The following is a 27,095-nucleotide window of genomic DNA, read 5'->3' as shown; positions in this document are numbered from 1 at the left end:
TAGGCGGCCCGGTAGAGGTCAATTGAAGAATTACACAGGGGTCAAAATTTAAAAATGCTCCAATCATACTGAAAGCTATACCACATTATTTGTCTAATCACAACGATACCAAAAAGGTATAGTTTGGACTATCTGTGACTGAATGTTATGGAGTTATGGGGTAAAAACAACAAGAATGGTGACAAAGGTCAATTTCAGTTTGTACAGGGGTTAGAAGTTAAAGTTGCTCCAATTTTGGTAAAAAGTGGTGCAAATTATTGGTTGAACTAATAGGATTAATAAATGAAATAGTTTTGACAATGTTGAATGCTTGATCTGCAAGGTAAAGGTAGAGCAATGTCGACGTCCATTGGATTCTATGACATGTGACATATGTTACCCTGTAACATGATAACTAAGCATGCCACATAGTGCAAACTATTCCTTTTTAAAACCCTATTAATCAATAATTTGCATCACATTTTACAATATTTAGAGCAACTTCAACATCTGACCCCTGTACAAACTAATGCTGACCTTTGTTACCATTCTTGCTGTTTTTACCCCGTAACTCCATAACATTCAGTCATACTCGTAGATAGTCCAAACTATACCTTTTTGGTATCGTTGTGATCAGACAAATAATGTTGTGTGTTGGGGGGGTGTGGCTGGACATTTTGGTGTTCTTTTCTTTTCTTTGCTCTCCAGGTGATATGAAAACTGATTTGTCTGTGGAGAAGGTGCTGGCTGAAGAGTCCTTCACCCTCATCAACGTTATGTGCAGCACCTGTGGATGGTGCTCACATGCAACCTTAAAGACTTTCAGCTGAAGCAGATAATTAGATGGCGTTCTGCATTTAAGCCATGTGTGATTCAAGCAGAATTGCGGGGAACTCGACCTTGTGGTGTTCGTTTGTGAGACGCTGAGGACCGCGCCTGGGTTTGACATCATGCCTGTGAAGGAAGAAGGGTGAGGGACACATGCTGTCAGCACACATCAGAGGTGAATAATTGTTTGACTAATTGTTGATAGTAACTTGGTATTTTGTTACGCAGTATATTTGAATTGTGATGAGAATTGTGCAGCTCGCTTCTCACTGCCGTGGCGTGCGGACAACTGATCCTCCACCTGTTGTGAGAAGCTGCTCATTTACGTAAAGCTTAAATACAGACCTGAATGTGTTGCTGATAGTGTGTGCCTTTTGAAGGATATTGCTTGTAACTGCTGACTTACCTCACCTCTTCTATCCTTCGCAGAGAGTCGGTTTGTCGTGTCCACCTGGGGGGTGTTTGGCGGTAAAAGTGAGTCCAGAAGCGCCGGGCCTCGATCCTTTTGGGCGCTGGAGAGCGTGCCAGCCTTCACTCCACCAGACTGACGCTGTTTTAGTTTGTACATGTTGTTATGTACCAAAGGGTGGAAGAAATAAATTGTTTTGTTATTGGAACCGCTTTCTGGTTATTTTAGCGCTGGGTTCCGTCAGACGCAGGTCCGCTCCTCAACCCGCGTCGACACATAACAAATAATGTGGTATAGCTTTATGATTGAAACATTTTTAAATTTTGACCCCTGTGTAATTCTTCAATTGATCCCTACCTGGCCGCCTACTGAAAATTCAAGTGGATACTCAGTTTTTTCAAAAGAGTAATGTTTAAGGAGTATTTGTGCCAACTTTGGTGCTTGTTCCCAGATTTGAAGGATTCCTCTGTAAATATTCTGTTATCTGCTGCACTAACAGGCCTGCCTAGATCTGATCACTTTGCTCAGCATGAACTATGGGTGTATACCTCCCTCAGCTAAATGCCAAATCCCACAATCTATTAAAGGACATAATCTAACTCTCAAACCTTCTCATTATCAAGATCTCACTTTGATCTCATAAATTGGTACTAGGTCCAATCAAGGCATTTTGTCAATGATGTCAATTTTTAATAAAGTCTGCGGTCCATTTTGTAAACAGTGTGTCAATGGTGCATTCTACTAGCTCACCAGCAGCCTCAGAGCATGTTTCAGAAGTGTTTCAAAAGCATGTACACTCTTCTTCACCTCAAATACACACAGTCTATTTTAATGGATGCCATGTTTGCCTTCCAGCCCAGTTCCACGGCATCAATATATCGTCTAAATTGTTGCTTTTAGTCTTTTAGTGAAGCTTATGGCTGGTGGCCAGCGATCACCTTACTATTTCTTGCTTTTCTTGTTGCTTAATGCTTACAAACTATACCTTATTTGTAGTCTTTCTGCTGTCTGATTCTGTTTCTCTCTCTCTCTCTCTCTCTCTCTCTCTCTCTCTCTCTCTCTCTCTCTCTCTCTCTCTCTCTCTCTCTCTCTCTGTTTGAGGTGCAGCTCCATCCAGAAGTGGGAATGGTTGTCTTCTGCAAGCCTCCTGTCCTGGACACCAGCATGGACTCCCAAAATTTCCTCTATATTTGTATTGTCTATTGTGTCCGTAGCATGGCCCAAGCAGAGGATCACCACTTTGTGTCTTGTCTGCTTGAGGTTTCTGCCTCAAATCATCAGAGGGAGTTTTTCCTTACCACTGTCACCTGTGTGCTTGCTCTAGGGGTTCATAAGGTTAGACCTTACTTGTATGAAGCGCATTGAGGCAGCTTTGTTGTGATGTGGCGCTATATAAATGAAATAAATTGAACTTGAATTGAACTGAATTGCTTGAAAGCATGCCAGTTGCTGTCGACATTCTCTATTAGCTTCCGGCTCTTCAGTGGCTTTGAACTATCCCTTGTCACGTTGCTTTCAAAAGTCACTTCCCTCCTTGTAGTTTGCATACTCACAATAGATTTTTGCTTGCACGCAGACTTGTTTTCTGTCATTACTGCCACCTAGTGGTCAGAGGTAAAACCTCAATCAATACACCCCCCTTTCTTTAAAGAGAATACTACTACAATACTGCAGTAAGAGGAATTGATAAGAAACCCACAATTCTATTTGTTTTTTGTGTGTGCATGCCTTTTGGACTGCATGTACATTGGATTGACGTTAACGCGCTTTTAGTATTATCTTGGAAAACACAAGTATAAGACTGGGATTCTGAGTTGGCTGATACTCAGTATAAAACAACTCGGATCAAGATTGTGGGTGAAAAATTTGATCAAAATGTCACTGCTTATTATCTAGAACACTCACGAATATGACAGGAATACTGGACAGATTCCATATGAGCAAATTCAATCACTCATGCAATCCGTCACATTGCAATCGTGTCAGCGGCAACAGCATTGACAGTTGGTGTCTATTGATTGTGATGATGATTATTGTGGATGACCAGAGTGTGACTTGAAGTCCAGGTTTAGTGAGTCCCAGCTGCTGTAATCTGAGCCATGGACGACAGCCGGCGGTGGGTAATAGTCGGGGGGTTAGTAGAGAGATTGACTGTTCTGACTTCCGACCTTTTTTCTGCCTTGTTCGGTCTTCAGGTTTTCTTCTGAAACAGTGCAGTGTGAATGTGACAATGGCACAACATAGGTTTTTGATACTGTCTGGAGTTGCAGTTATTCTGGGGACCATAATGGTAAAAGGTAAGTGACGCAGTTGCAAACTTTTGGCACATCCTGTCAACTGGCTGTGTGTCTTCTTATGCACTTGAAGTGATTTTCTGTCTGTATGTGCTTAATGTTTACTGCTGCAATCACTTTTGCAACCCTCCAACGATCTCATGCTTGTACATATGTACACTGCATTTAAAGACAAACTTAACATAATGCAAAGTATTTTAAATATGTAATGAAGGCAAAATTAATTTTAGAGAAGATAGAATAATATCATCTGTATACATGTGCTATGTATAACACAACATGGCACACTGTACATACTGTATACTACTTTTAATACCTTATTTTACAAATCTGCAACTGACTGTGTTCTAAGTGCATTTGTAATACTGTGTTTCTGTTTGTGCTACTCTTTATTATATACATACATACATACATATGTACGTGTGTGTGTGTGTTTAAGTACTGTAGAATTAAGTCAGCATACTAATGTGAATGTCTAATTCTATGCATTTTAGCATACAAAAGAAGTCAGGATCTGATCCAATGATCTTTTGCACAGTAAACAGACTGGTGTAATGACAGAGGAAACTCTCTCAGTCTCTATTTATATACAGTATAAATCAGGGGTGCCCAATAGAGGCTTTGCATGTGACGTCACAAGTCACGTGCAGGGTGGTACCACCCACAGCTGCAGGTCAAGTTTAGCAGGTCACAAAACACTTGGCTGTGAAAACAAGCCATCTCAGCTCCATTTTCCTCTGTTTTGACATTTTTTTCTATTATATCATAGCTAGGGTTAGAAATAGTAAGTTTTGACACTACTCGTTTTGTTAAGGAAGCCACAGGACCACAAAAACAAAAAAGAGAAAAAGAGAAAAGACCTGGCTTTCGCTCCACAAACACACAGCAGCACACCACATTCAATAAAGTTAATTTTAAACAATATCACAAAGGGTAGGGTTGGAAATACTGAAATAATAAACGTGCCACAAAAACATTACTCACTTTATTAAGAAAGCCACGCAGGATGGGACCACAAAAAAAAAAAAAAAGACTGCTCATTTGATTTCATAAACACACAGCAGCGTCAATAAAGTTAATGACAAACATTTTCAGTAAATACTATTATAAATATGCAAGTCTGCAATACTCAATTAACTTATTTAGTTCTGCGTGTACGAGTGTACGTACTTACACGTGCGGTGATAATGTCGCTCTAGGTCCAGTAAACTGCTGTGTACAAGCACCCAAAAACAGCATTTTTTTTTTGTCCTTGTACTGCAGTAATTCAGTGTCAGAAAGACGCCTGGTATGTTCCGCTACTCTACTATTAGGTTCAGAGATGATGAGTTTATCTCAAAACTTCACAGTATGTAAGGAGTTTCTCATGTAAATAATCCTGAAAACCCTGTGCATGACCGGCAGCATGGCCAGGGGGAGTGGCCTGGAAGTGGCCAGGTCATGTGTCTGCAAAGCCTCTATACATCAATCACAATTGACCGGTCGATGGCAGAGATAATGTAGGTTGATCACAGCATTAAAACTGGCCCGTGGTAGGGGTAGTTCAGCTGAACTGCCTACTTCGCCCACTTTTAGCGTTTGATGCTGCTAAGTGTTTAACTGCTGTTATGTGCAGCAGCTCTGAGTTGAAAAAAACAGTTGCCGTATCTCAAAGCGCAGTGACGGCAGCACACCTGCACTGAGCTTTACAGACATTTTTACGCTTTTTTTTTCTTTAAAGCTCTGTGCCACTCTGTGAGTGTTGTCGCTAAAAACAGCTGAAGACCCGCAATGCGTTAACAACTAACACTCTTTTTTGACCCAAATACACCTAAATCTCTTTCTGAGGACAACATGACCTAAACAACGCAGACTTTCTTCCCTGTCAGTCTGGTCGTGCTTTCTGCATAAATACATGTTATCATTCTTCTGGCTCAGTAAGGGGTCATGGGGGGGCACAACACCCCTAATTTAAAGGTCCACTTTTGTAGACATTTTTTCATATTACTACTACTAATTCTACTTATAATAATAATAATAATAATAATAATAATAACTTCAAAAACTAAAATGATTATGTTACAAAAATGGTAGAAAGAATTTGTTACATTTATAAATAATGTAGATTATAAATTGTAAGTTTTACTGTTACATTGCTGTCAATAGCTAAATATGAGGTCACGAAAGACTGTCTTTATTTTATTCTTATAAAACAAGTATTTATGTTCACTCAAGTGAACAAAAAGAGACTTTATTTCATGTTTTACAAAAACTTTTTTTCAAGAAATAGTATTTTACTTCAACTTAAAATGTCAGGACATACATTGCTAGTAATTTAACTTAGTTCCTTTTAAAATTGAGTAATCAGAAAAGTAAATAAGTTACTTTTTCAAGGAGTAATCAGTAATTGATTACTTTTTCAAAGTAACTGTGGCAACACTGCACAGTGGTCAGTAAAAACATCATACATAGCGGCTGCAACAGGTGTTAAAGGACACAATATTCACATGCATATTAATCCAACTCTCATTGTAACTTCCAAAGTTACATCTCTTTTGGCAGCTGATTCCATGACCATACACAATCTGTCCATGCAACAATGTTTCCTTTCCAGAAAACCTCTCACTTCTGACTGAGCTTTGTAAATGGAAATGCAACAGTTATTTGCATATGGACTTTAAAGGCAGTACCATGTATCACTCTGATTGGCTGAATTTATGTTATTCTTACAATACGCCCTTTACTACTGAAGAGGATAAATCCAAAGCGTTTGCACCCAGTGTCCACCTTTACGCACTTGACAGCAAAAGACGTGGACATACCCCAAATTAACCAACACTACTTGTTATACCTGCAGTCACAATAGCCCAAATATGTGACAAGGCTAACATCTCACTCTGGGAGACCATAAAATATTATTTGCTTTGTGCTTTGCTCTGTTGAGGGCACCTGGTCTGCTCTGCATAAGCCTGATCCATTATATCTCAGAAGCTAAGCAGTGCAGGATCTGGTTACAACTTGGATGGGAGACCTCTTTGAAACACCAGCGGTTGTGTGTGTTTCTCCAGGTAAACTGGAGTTGTGTCCTGCGTAGAACTTGTGCAAATCTGGCTGTATCCACTGTGGCGACCTCAAACAAAAAATAGGAGCAGCTGAAAGGACAACAACAACAACTTTGCTCCGTTGAGGCAGAGGATATAATCAAACAATAAAATAAAAACAGCAGGAGATAATAAATAAAGTCACGCTGTTTGGGTGGATGATGGCACATGGGGTTGAGCATGTTATTCTTAAACTAGACTGCTGGTGGGTCAATCCCCAAGTACTCCTGAAGGTCATAGTGTTCCTCAGAAAGACAGTAAAGCCCTGGTGACATTTAAAGATAGAGGGGGTAACTGCCTGGCTGTAAGCACCAGATTTCATATTTTAAAGATGTTGACAGTCTACTATGAGTTAGTGGAATATATGAAAATATTCGTATTTTCATTTTAGGTAGATCTATTGGTAATTCATCCATAAATCATTGCTGATAACACAATTGTGTTTTGTAGTGGGGATCATGTGGGACAGGTTCTAGACATAATGGAGAGGGAACTGCAGAAGTTCAAAGAATGGTTTGATTCAAATAAATTATCATTTCATTTTGGTAAAACAAAGTGTATCATATTTGGAAATAAGCCCAGGAATTTATGCGGAAATTTAGGAGTACACAATATTGATATTGAAATTGAACTTGTAAATGAAACTAAATTTCTTGGGGTTTTTATTGATGATAAATTAAGCTGGAAAAGACATATAAATGATGTTAAATCTAAAATGTCAAAAGCCATTGCCATTTTGTATAAAGCGCAAGACTTACTCTCCCAACACTCATTAGTTACCTTATATCATTCAGTACTTGTTCCATATATGACCTATTGTATTGAAGTTTGGGGAACCACCTACAAAACTAATACAAATTCAATGTTTTTACTACAAAAGAAAGCTATAAGAATTATTAGTGATAAACCATATAGTGAGCCAACAAATCCATTGTTTGTTTACATGTTTTAAAATTTTGGGACTTGATTGATTATATCATAATACAAATTGTGTTTAAAGTAAAAATAAACTTTTACCACAACATGTCCAGGACCTGTTTAAAATGGAGGTGTTAATTTTTGGAATAAGAGCCCGGATAACATAAAATCACTCGGTAACTTGGTTGGCTTAAAAAGGCTCTACGAAAATTACTTGATTACTTGTTATAGCATGATGAATTTGGTTTATCAATTTTGTTTTGTTTTTGGTGCACTGCTGTTTGTATGTTTGTATTTTCAAATTTTAGTTCAGTGATTAATTTATATTTTGTATTAGCTATCATGGGTATATGTATATTTTTATGTACATATGTATACTTTTTTTGTTGTTGTTGGGTTAAAGGGGTAGGCATTTATAAGCTTTTGCTTCTGTCTACACCTTTTTGGGCACATGGGTACGTTGTTGGATTGTTTTCTTTTGTTATTTTGGGTCTGTGTGTGCCGAATAAATTCATTCATTCATTAAAATGTTATTATGTCAGTGAAATGAGGCATTTCATTGCTGCCTTTCCAGTAACTATTACAGCAGTTGTTCAAGAGAATGTTTGCAAAAACCATGTTGCCATATACAGTGATTGATTAATGGTGAGAGTCAGTGTCTTTAGCATCTTATAATGTGTCCATTTTGGTATACAGATAAAATTTGCTGATTATGGAGCACAGTGGGACTTCAAGTCCTCATTTGACATTTCCCCAACTGCTTTGTAATCTGAGAAATGAATAATGACAGCTGAGGTACAAGAAGCAGTGAGACAGAAATGACCTCTGCCTTTATCCTATGCACTCCTGAAGTTGCTAAAGAAATACAGTGTGCACAAGCAGATCAGCAGTGCCAGACCATGTTCTTTAAATGTACTTTTTTTGGAATTGTTTCCTCTCTTCTGTTGTGTTTTTCATGTTTATAGTTGCACACCTAGCTCTGGGATAATCATAATCTGTACAGAAGTCAACTTTCAACATTCAAAACATACTGAATGCTTGATCAATGCTGCACTTCTCATTACACTGACAAAGTGGGAGCAACATCAGGATTTAGTGATGGGACAAAATAATTTGTAGTGAATGTAATACAGCGCATCTGGAAAGTATTCACAAAGCTTCATTTTTTCCACATTTTGCTATGTTACAGCATTATTTCAAAATGGAGTAAGTTCCTTTTCCCCTCAAAATTCTGCTTATGCAACCCATCATCTTGGCTTTTATATTTTTATATAATTTATATCAAGTTGTAGAGATTTACTTTCAGTTTGAGTCTAAGGAAGATAATTTTAGAAATTTGTATATTGAGAAGCCTGATTTACTTTTTGTATCTGAAATGCCATAAACAAATTAAAATGGGTGAAATACCAAGGGCCTGAATATTTTTGCAAGCCACTGTAAATAAGTATTCACACCCTTTGCTCAATACTTTGTTGATGCACCATTGGCAGCAATTACAGCATCATGTCTTCTTGAATATGATGCCACAAGCTTGGCACAGCTATCTTTGGGCAGTGTGGCCCATTCCTCTTTGCAGCACCTCTCAAGGTCCATCTACTAGTGGAGCTGCGACCACTACTTTTGCACCCCCGGACTAAACCAAACCAACTTTTTTAGGTTCCTTGGATGACCCCAAAACACAATCAAGATATTCCCAAAAATAAAAACTGGCCTCAAGCCAGTTACCCAAGATGGCATCCAAAATGGCTGCCAAAATAGGGTTTTTCACTAAAACACCTTTAAACAACATATAAACAACTTAAATATCACAGTGATTCAATGGGAAGACCGTGTGGCTGAACACCACACAATGTACAACCAAAACTGTTAGATCTATGATTTTTTTTATCTCCACATGTGTGGTCTCTCAGCTTTTGGAAACCTAAAGATAATTTTAAAATCCTGTCGCATGAACCAGGCTTAGACATCAGGCAGTCTAGCTTCAAGTTCAGTCTTAAGCCTGGTTCACATGACAGGATTTTAAAATTATCTTTAGGTTTCCAGAAGCTGAGAGACCACACACCTGGAGATAAAAAAAAATATCATAGATCTAACAGTTTTGGTCGTACAGTGTGTGGTGTTCAGCCACACGGTAAGGACAACAACACAACACACAAACAGATTTCACATACGAACATTCCCAGCTCAGACAGGAAATCTCGTAAAATCTCTCGAGATTAAACGTGACTTTGGAGTAAACAAACGGAGATACTTTATGGACTATTTACAACAGAAAAAAAAACAAACAATACAAAAACAAAAATTAAAGGCGTTCATTTAAAAGGAGTGGAGACAGCGTGACCACCGGACTTTCTGGTAAGTCAGAACAGCCGTTTTGATTTTATTTTAAGCTCCGTACGTCTGTCACATCGCTTTCTGATTGGCTGCACGTCACATTCAACAGGCTGTGTGCTCGTTTGTGGTCGGAGGGCACCACACATGCTGGAATATCAGGCCAAGACAATCCAACATGTTGAATATCTCCGATTTGCGATCGGCGCACCCCTGACATCGTTCCGAGCAGATCAGAGCACTCTTAACACACCACACACCGCAGGAATATTTGCTAAGATTATCTTTAGCATCATCGCGATTGTCAGGGTGTCCTTAAGATTGTCGGAAGGGGAAGATCGGGTCCGATATCAGCCTAATTATCCTGCCATGTGAAACAGGTCTTAGCTTCACATTTGGCAAATTCATTTTATTAGGAAACAGAGCGTGCCACGGCCTCAACTTTACCTAAATTCTGGGTCTTTTAGTGAAGCTTAGGGCTAGTGGTCGGTGATCACCTTAGCATTTCTTCTGTTTTTCTTGTTGTTTAATGCTGGCAAATTATACAGTATTTCTTGTCTTTCTGATGCCTGATTCTGTTTTTTCTCTCTGTTTAAGGTGCAGCTCCATCCACAGATGGGAGTTGTATTTGTGCTGGAGACCCTCCTGTCCTGTGCACCAGCTGCATTTCCTGTATATTTATTTTGTGAATTGTTCTGTAATTTATGTTTGTAGCATGGCCCAAGCAGAGGGTCACCCCTTTGAGTCTGGTCTGCTTGAGGTTTCTTCCTCAGAGGGAGTTTTTCCTTATCACTGTTGCTCTGGGGGTTGGTAAGGTTAAACCTTACTTGTGTGAAGTGCCTTGAGGCAACTCTGTTGTGATTTGGCGTTAAATGAAAATAAATTGAAACTGAAATGCTGCCATCACCATGCTTCACTGTAGGGATGGTGCCTTGATATATTTTGAACTCTGTGCTCTGTGTTATGCAATGTTTTTCTCCATTTATTAGAGTCTTTTAATAAACAGCATTTTTATAGATATATACTTTGCATAAGTGTTGTATACAGGCAAGTCTATAAAAATAAAAATAGTGCATATATATGTATAAATATATATTCACTTATCTATATACATAAAGGGCTACGGTTTGTCTGTCTGTCCGGGATAAACTCCCAAACTAATATGTAGCCCTAAAAATTACATATATTCTGAATCCTCATTACATGGGGAACAATCTGGTACCACTTTTTTAAAAAAATTGAACTGAAAATGACCCCCAAAATAGCCATTTATGTAAGACCATAGAGTGTTGTACCATGTGCTTTTCGTGCTGCCACTTCTGTCTGTCTGGGATAAACTCCCAAACTGTAACATATAGCCCTAAAAACGATATATATTCTGAATCCTCATGACATGGGGAACAAACTGGTACCATTTTTTTAAAAGTTGAACTGAAAATTACCCCAAAAATAGCCAGCTGTGGGTATGACCAGGCAGATTCAAATTTCCAGCCCTGTATATGTGTTGGCCATCTTTGGTTATTTAATCGCTTTCTACAGCACACTCAGCACAGCACAGCCACAGCACACTCAGCAAAACAACAACATGCTTAGGCTGAGGCTGTGGGTATGACCAGGCAGATTCATAAATTTCCACCCCTGTATATGTGTTGGCCATCTCTGTTTATTTAATCCCTTTCTTCAGCTACTTTATGTTCTCAACTGTTAAGCTCCTGACTGTCCTGTACAACCCAGTTTGCCTTCGTATCTGAATACATTCATTTTATATTTGTAAAATTGCAATGTAAAAACAGTGAAATACACCACTGCCTCAGTTTTGATTCATTGATATTTACATTTACTGTTACCTAGCTTTTGTGTGTAATTTTGTTATAAATTTGGTTGCAAAACAAAGTCTGCATGAAGGACTTCAAAAGTGTTTGTCTTTTAACCAAGTATTTTCACTTAGTTTGGGGAGTCCACCTCTTAGTTCTGCTGGACAAACTTTAGCCCATTAACTATTATATTTATAAGACATCAGCATTACAAAAACAAATGATGGGCAATTGTTTTGAATAAAATGATTGGCATTTGGCTTATGTCTAAAACAGGTTAACTCGGGTACCCCAGCTAGTGTATATATAAAAGGCAAAGTAATAACAACAACAACAAAAAAATTTTAAAAATCCCTGCACAACGGTACATAATATAAAAGTGTAAACAATATGAGTAGAACAAGAGGCATGTCCAAATATAACTTTAAATTTTAATTTTTCTCATAATAATTAATAAAGGATTGCCAGATGGAGTAAAACATTTGTTCTTTCTGTCTCAAAGAATATTTTATTTTTTTCTAATTGTAAATATTGCATTACTTCTCTTAAAAGATTTTGATGGGTAGGAGGATTCTTATTTTTCCAATAACACAAGATTAGGTGCCTGGCTAATAATAACACAAAGCACAGTACATTAATTTGCAAACTGTTTAGATGTATCTGAGTAGGAACAGCTCCAAATAATGACATTACAGGATCTGTTAGGAGTCTAATTTTTAAAATTTCAGGAAAAGTGTATTTTGTCTTTGACCAGTATAGTGTGATGTTGGGACAGTTCCAAAATGTATGTGACAGTGTAGCCGGAGCGTAGCCACAGCATTCACAAGAAGCGTCCACTCCTGGGAACACCCTAGACAGTCTTTGTTTTGACATGTGTAAACAATGAAGGATTTTAAACTGTAATGACCATGTCTCACACATATTGAAGAGGAATGGACCGGTTCTTGAGCTTCAATCCAGTGCTCTTCCGTAATTTCTACTTCCAAGTCTTTGCTCCAAGCTTCTTTAATGTGATCAAGTGTAGTTGTACATTCTGTGAAAGGCTATTGAATACTTTGGTAATGGATTCTTTTTTGAGTGGGTCATTTAAAAGTACATTGTTCAAAGAGTATTCCGGTGGTTGATTGGGAAAAGAGGGAAATAATGTCTTTGTAAAGTTACGTATTTGTAGGTATTTAAAAAAGTCTTTGTTGTTAATATCATATTTATGAATGCACACCTTTGAGGTCTCATTGTTGAAACATTTTACCTGAGAGAAGAGTATGTGCATGGTTATCAATCAATGGTGTTAGAACTGAACATTGGTTCCACTGAAAATGTCTCCTTATCTGTGACCAAATCTTCAGTGAGTGTGACACCACTGGGTTGTGGCATTTGAATTTGGAAAGATCAGAAGTATAATATAACAGTGATTTGTTTCCAATCAGGTTTGTGTCTTCCATTCCAGAATGATACACACCGAATGTTGCAAGACCAATAATAAAGGCGGAGACTGGGTAGTCCCATCCCTCCCATAGATTTGGGCCTTTGTAAAAAAAGATTTCTTAATTCTTGGGGTCTTTTTATTCCTAATAAAGGATGCAAATAGAGAATCTATTTTAGCAAAAAAAATTCTTATTAATTAGAACTAGAACACATTGAAATAAAAAATTAATATTTAGGTAGATGTTCACCCTGATTATATTAATTCGACCAGCAAGAAATATGGGGAGATTAGACCACTTCTCAATCTGCTGTTGAGTCTGTTGATACAGGTTCAAGTTTTTCTGAAGAGGCCAGAGATTTCCTGCGTGACATTTACACAAAGATACTTAAAACAGTGTGAAACTGTGAAGAGATAGGAAATCAATGTACTGATTTGCTTTTTTGCTTCTACACTGATAGGAAACAGTATACTTTTTGAAAGATTGATTTTATATCTAGACACTTTTCCAAAGTAAGACAGCATGGACATAATCTTTGGTAGAGACTGAGATGGATCTGAGATGTATAGTAATAAGTCGTCTGCATACAGAGACACTTTGTGTTCTGCACCTCCTCTTATGATTCCTTTATATTCTTCTGCAGAGTGCAATAAAATAGCAAGAGATTCTATGGTCAGTGCAAATAATAGGGTAGATAGCGGGCACCCCTGGCGTGTTGAACGGTGGAGAGGGAAGGAGCTTGAGTCTATATTATTGGTGTGTACAGTTGCCTTGGGTTGCGCATAAAGTAGTTTGACCAGAGAGATGAAGTTGAGGTCCAAACCTCGACAGGGCCGAGAACAGAAAATCCCACTCGACCCTGTCAAAGGCCTTCTCGGCATCCACGGACAGCAGTATTTCTCACACTTTTTTCTTTGAACTTTTGAGTGTAGATAATGTTAAACAATCGCCTGATGTTGAAACATAGCTGTCTGTCTTTAACAGATCCAGTTTGATCTGGTGACACAACCGTTGGAAGGACTGTTTCTTACCGCATGGCCAAGATTTTTGCTAGTATTTTATTATCTACGTTCAGCAGACTTATGGGTCTATATGAGCCTGGATTTAGTAGATCCTTACCAGTTTTATGGATTAGAGACATGCTCGCATCATATAGCATTGGGAGCAGAGCACCTGTTGTCAGTGCCTCATTATAAACATTTAGGAGAAGAGGGGCAGTCTGAATGCCTTATAGAATTCATCTCTGTACCCACCAGGGCATTTACAATTTTGCATATTCAGGATAGCTAGTTTTACTTCCTCTATTGAAATTGGCTGGTCTAATATTTTTTTATTTTCGAAACTTATAGTGGGTATTTGAAGCTTTGCAAAAAAAATTGTTCTATTAAATCTGGATCATTTTTTTGATTCTGAGGACTACAGCTCAAAATAGAAATTTCAAAAGGTTTGTTCATTATTTTTGGATTTGTTGTTACCTGTTCATTATCTGTTCATATCTCTGTGATTAATCTGGATGTTGTTTCTTCTTTCACTTGTTGAGCTAGTAGTCTACCTGTTTTTTCTCCATATTCATAATGTTTATGTTTTAGTTGTGTCAACAATTTTGCTGTTTCTGCTGTGCATAGTAAGTTAAATTCCGTCTGTAAAGACTGTTTCTTCTTATATAAATCTGGTGTTGGGGAGATGGCATAGACTGTCAATTTCTATAAGTTCTTGGGTGATCTTTGATTGCTTTTCCCTACATTGCTTATTTTTCAGGCAGCTTAGAGAAATGATCTGGCCTCTCAGGTACGCTTTAAATGGTTCCCACAGGGTGGACCTCTTGATCTCTGGATCATCATTTCTCTGGAGAAATATCCTAATTTGATTTTGCAATTCATTTACTACTGTACTATCTGATAGCAGCGTGTTGTTAAACCTCCATTGTTTAGTTTTTGGGCTATGTCCTATCTCTAAAAGGAGTGACACTGGACTATGGTTGGATAAAACAATTGCTTCATAATCGCAGTGTGTGACATTTGTTAAAAATGAGTAATCTACCAGGAAGAAATCTATTCTAGAAAATGAGTGATGAACTGGAGAGAAATATGAATATTCTCTTGTATTGTATCTTGAGACAAGGCTCTAAATGGGTCGAGCAGTTTATACATATTTATAAATCTGTGAATGGCATTAGCAGATTTGGATATGGTAAATGTTTTTGTGAGGATCTATCCATTACAGGGTCTAATACCAGAATGAAATCTCCACCAATAATCAATTGATGAGAGTCCATATTAGGTATTGCAGTAATAACAGAAGTAATAAAAGTCTCGTCGTCGGTATTGGGAGCATATATACTAACTAGAATAACTGGTTTATTGTACAGCTTGCCTGTAACAATGACATATTGTCCACGAGGGTCAGATACTACTTTTGATGTTATAAAAGGAATCGTCTAACAATAGCTGCACCTCTACTTTTTACTGAGAAATTTGAGTAATACACTTAACCAATCCATTTTATGGTTTTGATCTCTCAAGTGAGTTACTTGTAGAAACCCAAAATCCATTTTTAGATTTTTAAGATGAGGCAGTATATTCCCACGTTTAATCGCGCTATTGAGACCTTTGCAATTCCATGAGATAATCTTAACCAAGTTTTGACGCCCAGTTGTTTTTGACACATTAGCCATGATTGTTTAGTTGGAAAAATAAGAATGTACTCCAGCTTGTATTTTTAGACAGCTTCCATTCAAAGTAAAAGTTACATTCTGTAGAAGTGCAGGACAAAAAATATGAACTAAGACCAAAACCCCTAAACCCTACCATCCCACTTCCCTCCCTGTACTCCCCTAAACTAACTACTCTGCCAGAACTAGGACAGAGAAAGTGCTTCAACCAAAGCAAAAAGTGTCTAAACTCAGAGAGGTGCTTATGCATGAACATTTGACTTACCACTAAGCTCCTAAACTTTTTTTCCTTTCCAGACCATTTTAACTATATTTTGGTCCTCACGCATGTTTAATATAAAACAGATATCCCCCTTTTTTTGAATACATAAATAAAACGAGAAAATAAATTTAATAAAAATAATTAAAAAAAAGATGAATTCACATATTTAGAGTACCTGATAGAAAGTTTGTTACTCAGTCCGCGTAACCCATAACAACGATTTTCTCTTTGCTGTTGTTAACTTTCAGCCTTCTCTCGTCGGGATGATGGCATGTTTTTCCCAAGGTATTTTTCTATTTCTTCTGTGTACTCGGTCAACAACAATGTGGCTATTAAAGTTTTCTTCGCCCAGCACTTTAGAGAGGAACCTGGACATAAAGTCGGTCGGTTTGTTATTTTGGGCACACTCTGGAATGTTTAATATCCTGATGTTCTGCCGGCGACTTCTGTTTTCCAAATCGATCCACTTTTTCTGTAGTTTCTTGTAATTAGCGGCAAGCGACCGGTATGAGTTCTCGAGAGCCGTGAGCCTGTCAGAAGTGTCACTGAGAGATTGTTCCATGTTCTTCTGTGTATTCACTGCTTCTGCTTGTGTTGAGAGTAATTTCTCAACTTTCTCCGTTAGGTCGTCACATATAGCTTTAATGTCCGCCTTGGTGGTCTCTCCCAAAGATGAGATGTGTTCACGTATTTCTTTACAAAATCCCTCCATCTCGGTTTTAATAACAGATTGCATGGTATCCTTGTAGGCTTTAAACTCCGTTCTCAGTTCGGCGCCTGAAGAGTCCAGCGATAACGGGCTTTCCTCTGTTAGCCCCGTGGCATTAGTGTTAGCTTTAGCCGGCTCGACTTTTCCTCCGGTGGAGGTGTGTGACTCGACTTCCAGAGTCATCTGGGTATACTGCCTGTTTTTCCTGGAAGTCATTTTTGCTTCAGTAGTATTATGGCTTACTTTGTTTGAAGATATCTGGTCTGGAAATTTTAGTTTTTATCAATTTTGCAAGCAGCTGGTCTTTCATGCTGCTTACTCCATACGACCGGAAGAGGAAGTTGTGTTATGTCATGTTTAGTTTAGGTTTTGATTGGTTTCTGTGTGCTGGGTTTTTCCAGCTTGTTCTTTATCTGTCCCTATCTCTCTTGTCTGTCTCTCTTGGTGCTTGGTGGTGGGCGTTGCACTCTGTTTGGGCCACACTCTGTTCTGGATCTTTCCACACACCTATTTCTAATCTGCATCTCATGACCTGGGTGTATTTAAGCCCCACTGGGTGCACAAGTTCTCTGCCAGATCATTGTGCCTTGTGCCTTCACTTCCAGCTCTGTGTTCCATGTTTCCAAATCCTGCTACCACGTTGTGTTTTGACCACCTGCTTGTTTGTACCGACCACGCCTTACGCCTGATGTTTTTCATGTGTTCGCTTATTTTGGAGTGCCTTGCTGTGTACCGGATCCCACTGAATCTTTCAGTAAATGCTTTTACTAACCAGAGCTACTGTGTCAAGTCCTGCAATTGTGTCCAGACATTTGTCCGCCAAACATGATAGGAGTATATCATAGAGAAATGAATCTCATTCATGTATATTCTTATATTAGTAGAAGAATATGTCAAAGATGGTTAGCAACTGTCACCCACCAATTTGAATGAAAAAACATTTCCATTCTATGAATTTGTTCTTACAGTCTATCTCAGGATGGAAAACCTGGTGTGAAGAAAAAACCTGAGGCTAATTTAAAAAGGGATAAACTGAGACTTATGAAAGTGAGACTTCTAACTAAATCACTAAACGAATGGTGAGATATTTATCACAAAGCATTCAGGCAGTAAAATTGTCACTACTTAAATTGTCAGGCAGTAAAAAGTCACTACTTTACAGAATACACATCGACACAAAAAATTATTTTCTAACCTTTATTCAGCAATTTTAGTCATTTCCCCACGTCATTAATATTACATATAATACACACACTCCACACTCCTTTGTCAGCTTGTTGCTGCACCCAAACACTGCACAAAATGGCATTTTTTAAAATCACTTTAACCCAAGTTTGTCAGTAAATCATCCATTTTTATTTAATCTAATGCCTGATGACGCATAATAACGCTAAGCAAGATGGCGACCGTTTGGCAACAGCTCAGGGGCTGCATCCGCCATCTAGTGGATTAAATAGAAAACAATGGTGGCTACAGGAGGAGATCAGTTAATGTGAGGAGAAGAAGAATAGCATTAAAACATTGGATTTTCAGTGTAAAATGCCAATATTCTGGGGTTGGGATTGGGAAGGGTTACAGCCTCATCAAGAGCTGCCTATGCACTCCCAACATGTTCAGATCATTCATCTTCAGACCATTTAGACAGTATCTCAATTTCTACAACATTTATCTGAAAATGTATGCATGTGGAAAATATTAGATGAAAAATCTTTCAGGACACTGAATATGCAAAGCCATATTTACTGAATTTCCCCCGAGTAGAAAACTACATACGAGTATTGATATATTTGGCAATACAAGCAATTTTCTATTGTTGATATTTTAATGTTGAGTAAGGTTGGCATCTCATCCAGGGGGAGTTGTCCACTCTCATTCGCTTATGTTATAGAATCAAGGAACAAGCACTGGCATCAATGGGCCACCAGATCTATATAGGTAGAGCTTACTTCTTCTATTGTTTGACTCTTTTACTGTTGCACATATGCAAAAATGTCCTGCATGAAAATTCAGTAAGGTATATCTTATATATTATATTCCATTTCTCAGGTGGAACTATGCTAGTATATAAAGGTAGATCTAAATATCTAAAAAGGAAGGTTGAAAAGCTTTTTTATCCCATGGGAACTCTCCCTACCGACCCAAGCGGCTCAAGAAAAAAGTATATATAATGTAATAAATAATAAGAGATAAGAAAGATAAGACATCACAGGAGAAGATTGTAGTATAGGTAGTTTAGTATGTGGACTAGTAATAAAATTAAATATAGTTAGTAGGCTAAGCTATAAATCTGGTATTTTATTATAGAAACAGAAGCTATGAGTGTATGAGTGTATTGGTAACTATCTAAAGTAACTCTGCTAGCATACTATAGGAAACTAAAAAGTATAATCATTATGCTATCAAATGGAAACCTAAGAACTTAGGTACTATATGTTGATATCTTTAAAAGAAAGAAGAGAACTGTTGAATCATTAAAAATCTGCACCATGTAAAATAAAATTGTAAATAACGAAAATAAGCTAGTTACAGTAGAAGAGCTAAATTAGCTGTTAATAAACCAACCGTACCCAGCAAACTAACACAATAAACAAAAATGGTAATTAGTGTATAAAGTATAATAGCGTAGTTAAACCTACAGTAACGGTATTAACAAATACATATAAAATTAATGTGGACAAAAGTATGAATTAATGTGGGTGTAAAACATGTAAAACTTGACATGTATGTAATATATAAAGCTGACCGTGTGTGTGTGTGTGTGTGTGTGTGTGTGTGTGTGTGTGTGTGTGTGTGTGTGTGTGTGTGTGTGTGTGTGTGTGTGTGTGTGTGTGTGTGTGTGTTCGCTATGCACAAGCACAGCAATTAAGCAATCGACACCAAACTTACTATGGTGACTGGGGGCACCAAGGGGGAAAGCACTGGGGCCTTTAGGTTGAAAGCGTACGTGCATTAACACACATGGTCAGCCTTATATATTAGATCATGACCCGCTCACTGGAGCCCTTATTTTCGCAGTTCATGTGGTCCTCAGGTCAGGTAGCAAGCATGACACTTTACTTACTACGTAGTAGTGGCTGGCTAGGGTGCACTTTCATTACAATCTGAACAGGCCAGCGCACACCACGCGAGTTAAAGGGCACTTTTTTTTTTTCAATTCAAATGTACCTGATATACAAACTTTCAGATAGTATACGAGGTCTATTAGAAAAGTATCCTACCTTTTTATTTTTTTAAAAAACTATATGGATTTGATTCATATGTTTTTACGTCAGCCAAGCTTGAACCTTCGTGCGCATGCGTGAGTTTTTCCACGCCTGACGGTGACGTGATTCGCCTGTGAGCACGCCTTGTGGGAGGAGTGGTCCAGCCCCCTCGTCGGATTTTCATTGTCTGAGAAGTTGCTGAGAGACTGGGCTGTGCTTCATCAAAATTTTTTCCAAAACTGTGAGGCACATCCGAGTGGACACCATTCGACAAATTAAGCTGGTTTTCGGTGAAAATTTTAACAGCTGATGAGAGATTTTGGATTGTTTCTATCGCTGTAAGGACTGCCCACGGAACGGGACGTCGCACAGCCCTCCAAGGCGACGTCGTCATCCTGTTTCAAGCTGAAAACCTCCAAATTTAAGCCTCTGTTGACCAAGGACGTCGTGAGAGAACAGAGAACTTTCAGAAGAGGTCGGAATCAGCAGTTTATCTGGACATTCCACTGTTAAAGGAGATTTTTTTTAATGAAAGACGTGCGGACGGATTGGCGCGTCGGCTTGCAGCCGGCGCAGCGCACCCACCACAGGAAAAACACCTCCGTGTTGATAACCATTTGTAAAATCCAGGTGGCTTTTGGTGGCTTTCAGTTGAGTGAGTATCTGAGAAATTGTTTAACAGCAGGGCATGTTCCAACTTGTCCTTAAGGCTTCCAACGGAGGTGTTTTTCCTGTGGCGGGCGCGCTGCGCTGGCTGCGAGCCGACGCGCCAATCCATCCGCATGTCTTTCATTAAAAAAAATCTCCTTTAACAGTGGAATGTCCGGATAAACTGCTGATTCCAACCTCTTCTGAAAGTTCTCTGTTCTCTCACAACGTCCTGGGTCAACAGAGGCTTAAATTTGGAGGTTTTCAGCTTGAAACAGGATGACAACGTCGCCTCGGAGCGCTGCGCGACGTCCCGCTCAGTGGGAAGTCCTTACAGTGATAGAAACAATCCAAAATCTCTCATCAGCCGTTAAAATTTTCACCGAAAACCAGCTTAATTTGTCAAATGGTGTCCACTCGGATGTGCCTCACAGTTTTGGGAAAAAGTTTGATGAAGCACAACGCCAGTCTCTCAACAACTTCTCAGACAAAGGAATTCCGACGAGGGGGCTGGACCACTCCTCCCACAAGGCGTGCTCACAGGTCAATGACGTCACCGACAGGCGTGAAAAAACTCACGCATGCGCACGAGAGTTCAAGCTTGGCTGATGTAATCACACGTGATTCAAATCCATATGGTTTTTAAAAAAAATAAGGTCGGACACTTTTCTAATAGACCTCGTATCTCTGCCAAAGCCCAACAGTTTGTCTTTTTACCAGTAATATGGCAGAGGTCATCCTTGATTTGCATAAAGCTCCAGAACTGTATCAAAATGTACTCAGATCATCTTGGACCCAAGCATCACTCCACCAAAAAAAAAAATCAGTTAATTCTGATCCTAATTTTTTATTTAGATGTCGTGCTGACAAAAAATATATATGGCATGTAAAAATACATAATGTCCATAAATTAATTCAAGCTCTCCTCTTTCCTAAATCAGTGCAGAGTAATGAAGAGACACAGCTGATCAGCGACTTGTTTAAAAACTACAACAAGAACATCCGCCCAGTGAAGAACCCTGAAGACAGAGTGGAGGTTCAGATCAAACTGACCCTCACCAACCTCATCTCTCTGGTGAAAGATTTAATTTTTCTGCTGTAATATGATTAGAACTGCAAAAATTAAATGATCAGTCTTTTTTTTTTATTTTAAATTCTTTGATTTCAGCTTCTATATATATATATATATATGAATACTTTCTGATTTATTTTATGCTTTTATTCTATCTAACAGTAAACTGAGTATTTTTCTTTTTTTTTTGGATGTGGACAACAGATGACATTTGCAGGCATCATCTTGGCCACTGGATAATACTGATCTACATTTTTCACCATTTTTTGACAATTTATGTACCTAAAATATTTGAAAATATTTGATTAATTAATCAAATATGAAAGTAATCATTGCAGCCCTAAATATGATCAACAATTCCACAAATGGATACAGCTTCATGCAGGAAATAAACATAGTTTTAAAAAATGCATGCTCGTCACTCACCCTCACTACCACAGAATAATTACGATCAAATGCATTTATATCTACACCAATGGTGAACACAGCTAACCTAAAAGTTTGCTTTGATAACCACTAATCCGCTGGAACGTTATGCTAAATCAATAAGCTGTTAAAAGATTTAGCTGAAACTAGAAATAACCGCTAACCTTTAATTTGTTAATTTAACTTTGGTTTGTTTTTTGAGCTGTAAATCCCAAAATAATTAATGCTTTTACTCTGGCTTCACCTCTTGCTCCTCCATCTCTGTGAGGTGATGCTAGTTACCTTTGCAACAATTTTGCTAATTGTATGAGTGTATAAGTTTAAACAGGATAAACTTGTGGATTTAGGGTTTCCAAAAGTTTTTGACGGTTGGGCCTTACTCAAAAAGTATTTGCTGACTTAACATTATCTCAACTAAATTTAGTGGGAACTATCCAGTCCACCGCTAATGTTTTTCAGTGTTAGCCGAAGAGCTAATCTTCTAAAGTTAGCTTTGCTAATTAGCTGTTAGCTGATTAGTTGAAACTGTGCCCACTACTCACCTCCACCTGAAAGAGTCATAATACCATATATTCTCTATTTCAGAATGAAAAGGAGGAGACTCTTACGACCAATGTGTGGATTGAGATCGTAAGTTTTCTCTATTTTATTTATTTATTTTTCAAATTCCAACAAGACACTTGTGATTTTTAACCTGATCAAAAATTTGTAATCTTTTTTTTTTTAATGTCCTTCTCTGTAACCTGCTACCATGAAGGTGCGCACTCTGTGAACACAGAGGGCCGGTGTCACCAACTGAATGGTCCCCCCCTAAAAATCAGTCTGCCTGCTTTCACTGTACATGCATCATTTTGGAGCATCAGCAGCATCATTTCTGGGCATCAACAGTGATTCGCCCATTATCACCTCGTTTCTGCTTAAAATGGCACTCCTGTCATCATCTATCTCAGCAACAGATATCTGAAGCTTTTATCCATGTTACTCCTATGGGTGCTGCTGTAGAAGTGATTATGGGTGCAACTTCCTGTTAGAAACCCAAATCCGGTTGTTAAGCGCTGATGTAACGCATCACATGATAAATCTGTTTCTGGGTCCAACGACCTCTAAGTTTACAATTAAAGTTACATCTGTTTGATCCTTTTAAGGATTTGCAGTTTAAGTTTAGTTTGTGTTTACATTGTGCGCAAACCACCGTCCCTCCCTTCTCCGCCTCCACCTCCGTTAAACGCATTCGTCTGGCTCTATGGTCGGAACACTTAATAAAAATTTTTTTCTTTTACTTTACATATTTTATTATGCACAGGTAAAATATACATGTCTGTTTGTTAATAAAAAATAATATTTATTACAATAAACAGGACGTTAAAGTGCAAACTTCACTTTCTCCCCAAACGACATGAACAGGAAGTGATCGCAGCTCGCAGCAACTCCCATTGAAAATAACGGTGAAACGACCTGAGCGTCTGACATTTTTACATAAAACAAACGCAGTAACAATGTCTAAAAACCCAGTTAATATAACCAGGAGAGTTTTAGGCACAATATACAAAGAGTTTTATGTTTCGATGTTAATGCTGTTGTCCGTGTACAACGGTGTATGTGCAGCCTGATCAGATCGTCTCAGTGCAGTTATCAATGTTAATGACAGCGCGCCTTTTTTGTTTGGAGCCGGAAGTTGAAAATCACATGATGCGTTACGTCACACTTAACAACCGGATAGCAGTGAGCGATTGTTTTCTAGCGGTTTTCGTTTCCCGGGCCGGTTTATTTTAAAGTTGTTTTCTTTTATAAACGATGATCAGCTCCCGTATCATTTCAAAAAATGTCCTTGCGCAACTAAGTAGCTAAAAATGCTCCCGTATGTTATCTTAGGCCACTTCTTCATGTCGTCCTCCCACCTCTCTATTTGTAGACAGCAGGATTGTAATGTCTCATTTCAGCTGTGACACCTGCTGTTTATGTGTCTGATGCCCCTTTCACACTGGTGTGTCCGTAGAGCTGCATATTGCGGCGTTGTGTTTTATTTAAGTACGCTTGAAATGCGCACGTACTCAGCCTTTTTCCGTGTTCGTAGATTTGCTTGCTGCTGCGTGTGTTCGCTTTTTAATGTGTGCACAGTCGCGTGTAGCCCTTGCCGCTATTTAAAACCAGTTCACTCCTGGCGGCTGTGCAAAACACATTGTTGTCGTTGTACATTCAGCTGCTCTCGTTTTGTTCGGGGTCGCCACAGCGGATACAACCAGATCCGCATTGGCATGTGGCACAAGTTTTACACCAAATGCCCTTCCTGACGCAACTCCAGTGTAACCTGGAGAAACACACACAGCCGCTGGTGTTCCAAAGAGGTCTCCCATCCAAGTACTAACCAGGCCCTGTACTGCTTAGCTTCTGAGATCTGACGGGAACAGGCTGACACAGAGCAGATCAGCTGCAGAACACATTGTTGTGCTTGGAAAACAGTGGACTGTCATGAGTGTTTTACAGTTGCATTACTGCCATGTATGTAGCCACAGCTACTATTTTCTGCCTCTGTGGAAGTGCGCTCTGTTCTCTACTGCACAGTGTGGTGCGGTTCAGTACGGAAGCGTATTGCATTCATTGGATAAAAAAAATAGACCACTGATCTCGTAATTTCAAGATCTTTTCTCATAATTATGAGAAAAGATCTCGTAATTATGAGATCTTTTCTCGTAATTACAACATCCTGATCTCGTAATTACGAGAAAAGATCTCGTAATTACGAGATCAGTGGTCTCCAGCTTCCCCGTATGCGCGCTTCCTCAATGATCAGCGGGCATGATGGCGCGGTCGCAATTAATCTGCTGTTACCACCTTCTCGGTCTGAGACACTGGGAAATACTGATATTTCTTAAAAATGAGGATGATATTAATATTAGTATGTCAACACTGCAGGCATCTCAAGTCCTTGGGATTGTTCTGGCGGAAAGCCCAGTCTGACGTGCTGGACGTCACTCTCTTTCTTATGTACGGAAGCTCTGAGCTGCCAAGCCCTAATATATATTTGGCTCAGTATCATGCAATTACGTGAAAAGTTTCATGTTATAACGTGATACTTATCACGTTATTTCGTCATATGAAATTATCATGTTATTTCATGATGCGGTATTTTCACGTTATAACGAGAAATTATCACGTTATAACAAGAAATTCTGCTCCACGTCGCTGTAATTATGAGATCAAGCTATTGTTTTTATTTATTTATTTTCTGTGTGTGTGTGTGTGTGTAATCGCTTCCGTACTTCCAGTCCAAGCGTGAGTGCCCGAGTCATAATCGAAAATAGGCCAATTTGTAACCTCCGACACTGCATTGTGATCCACACCACGGCGCGCACAAAGTGTGGATTTCCCACTAAACTGTTGCTGGATGAATGAAACTCCTCCAGCGAGGCGAGGCACAGCTCGGGCACACAGACTGGCATGTGCCCGGGTGGGAGTGAGCCCCGCTGTGTCCCTCAGTGGTCGGTGGGTCTGTGTGAGTGAAAGCTGGAAGTCGCCCCGTGCTCCTCCCTGGACATTCATCCGGGAGCACTTCAGGGGGAAAATCCACATTTTGTTTGATTATAGTGTGTGTCATCATCGGCTGAGCTCAGCTCACGTCTGTGCTGAGGGACTGGAAGTACGGAAGTATATACATAAAACTATTTACACACCTGATCTTTTCTCATAATTATGAGATCAGGATCTCATAATTACGAGAAAAGATCTCGTAATTATGAGATATTTTCTCATAATTATGAGATCTTGATCTCGTAATTACGAGATCAGTGGTCAAAAAGTTTTTATCCAGTGAATGCAATACGCTTCCGTAGTTCAGAAACAGTCATTTAACTTTTTTATTTTTTTATTTTAGTTTTTTTATTTTTTGTCTTGGTGGATAATTTTCATTGTGTACAGATGCTGCTGAGTCTGGCTGTGGTAAAGGCTGCCGTGAATGAAGCTCTGTGACTGTTTAAACTTTTAAAGTTCCGGTTGCTCCGATCAGGTCCGCTGATTTGATCTGACCTGATGATCAGGGCGTCTTATGATCGCACCGACATGCAGCCACTGCTCTTTTATTTTAAAGAGTCACAGCGCTTATTCAGGTTTGATGAGAGAGAGAGCGCGAGAGAGAGAGAGCGCGAGAGAGAGAGAGAGCGACCTGCTGTTTCTGTGTTTCTGGATTTATGAGTTGAGGTTCGATTCCCTGTCCTTGTCTGAGCACACACACGTCCATCAGTTACATTAGCTGTTCTGAGCACACAGAGGCGCTGTGGGCTGTGCGATCATGTTCTCCAGCTGATTCACTCTGGATGCAAGCACTCAGTTTTTGGATGTGTGCAGGAGCACCGTGTTGCACAGACTTGCATGCAGTAATGCTGTGCTGCGCAGACCTGCTTAAAACTGCGTATTTTCTGTCCAGCGCTCAGGGCCGCTGCTAAGGTTTTGGAGGCCCTAAGCATAACTGGTCAGGGAGGCCCCCCCACCCCCATACAAGAGAACCCCCCCCCACACACACACACACACACACACACACACACACAAAAGTTCTACTCAAACCGTTACTATTTATTAAAGCGTTTAAGTTTAGCGTTTAAAGCTACATCAAATCAGCAAAGCCAATGCAACCTAGCTTAAGCAGCACCACTGAACATTAAGTAATCAAAACAATTTAAACCTTTAACACGTACTTACCAGCAAGGGATGCACGGGCATCATCTTTTTGTTTCTTTTTCCTCCGTTTTTTGACTCCAGACTCCTGCTGTCGCTTCATTGTTTAATTGTGGCATAGTGGCAACTTGTCGTCTCGTGTCAGAATCGAATGTGGGCTAGCAGTGCTACTTCAGTTAGGCGCAGGGTTGCCAGATTGGGTGTTTTCCCATCCAATTGGTTTGTTTAGGGTAAAAATATGGCACTGGATGAGTTTTTTGTATAGAATTGCCACACATATTTTAAAAATCAGTTCAAATTGCGCAGGATTTAGTGCCTCCATGCATTTTTGAGCATTTATTGGACTGGAAATCGTCACA

General features: G+C 39.1%; 1 protein-coding gene across 2 annotated transcripts in view; it reads left to right on the top strand.

Moving 5' to 3' along the window:
- Positions 1-3,376: 3,376 nt before the first annotated feature.
- chrne (cholinergic receptor, nicotinic, epsilon) overlaps positions 3,377-27,095 on the top strand; it is a 61,876-nt gene continuing 38,157 nt past the window's right edge. Inside the window, exons 1-3 of one of the 2 annotated variants that reach the window (XM_034178637.1) lie at positions 3,377-3,513; positions 21,512-21,645; positions 22,654-22,698. In XM_034178637.1, the coding sequence (XP_034034528.1) occupies positions 3,447-3,513; positions 21,512-21,645; positions 22,654-22,698 (246 nt within the window). In that variant the 5' untranslated portion in view covers positions 3,377-3,446. Of the gene's footprint in view, positions 3,514-21,511; positions 21,646-22,653; positions 22,699-27,095 lie in introns of those variants that run through there. The other variant, XM_034178638.1, reaches the window with a different exon arrangement.

Source organism: Thalassophryne amazonica, chromosome 9 (assembly GCF_902500255.1).
Source record: "Thalassophryne amazonica chromosome 9, fThaAma1.1, whole genome shotgun sequence".
Classification (NCBI taxonomy): Eukaryota; Metazoa; Chordata; class Actinopteri; order Batrachoidiformes; family Batrachoididae; genus Thalassophryne; species Thalassophryne amazonica.
Note: the sequence above shows the minus strand (reverse complement) of the source record. Positions and strands in the feature narration are given on the sequence as shown.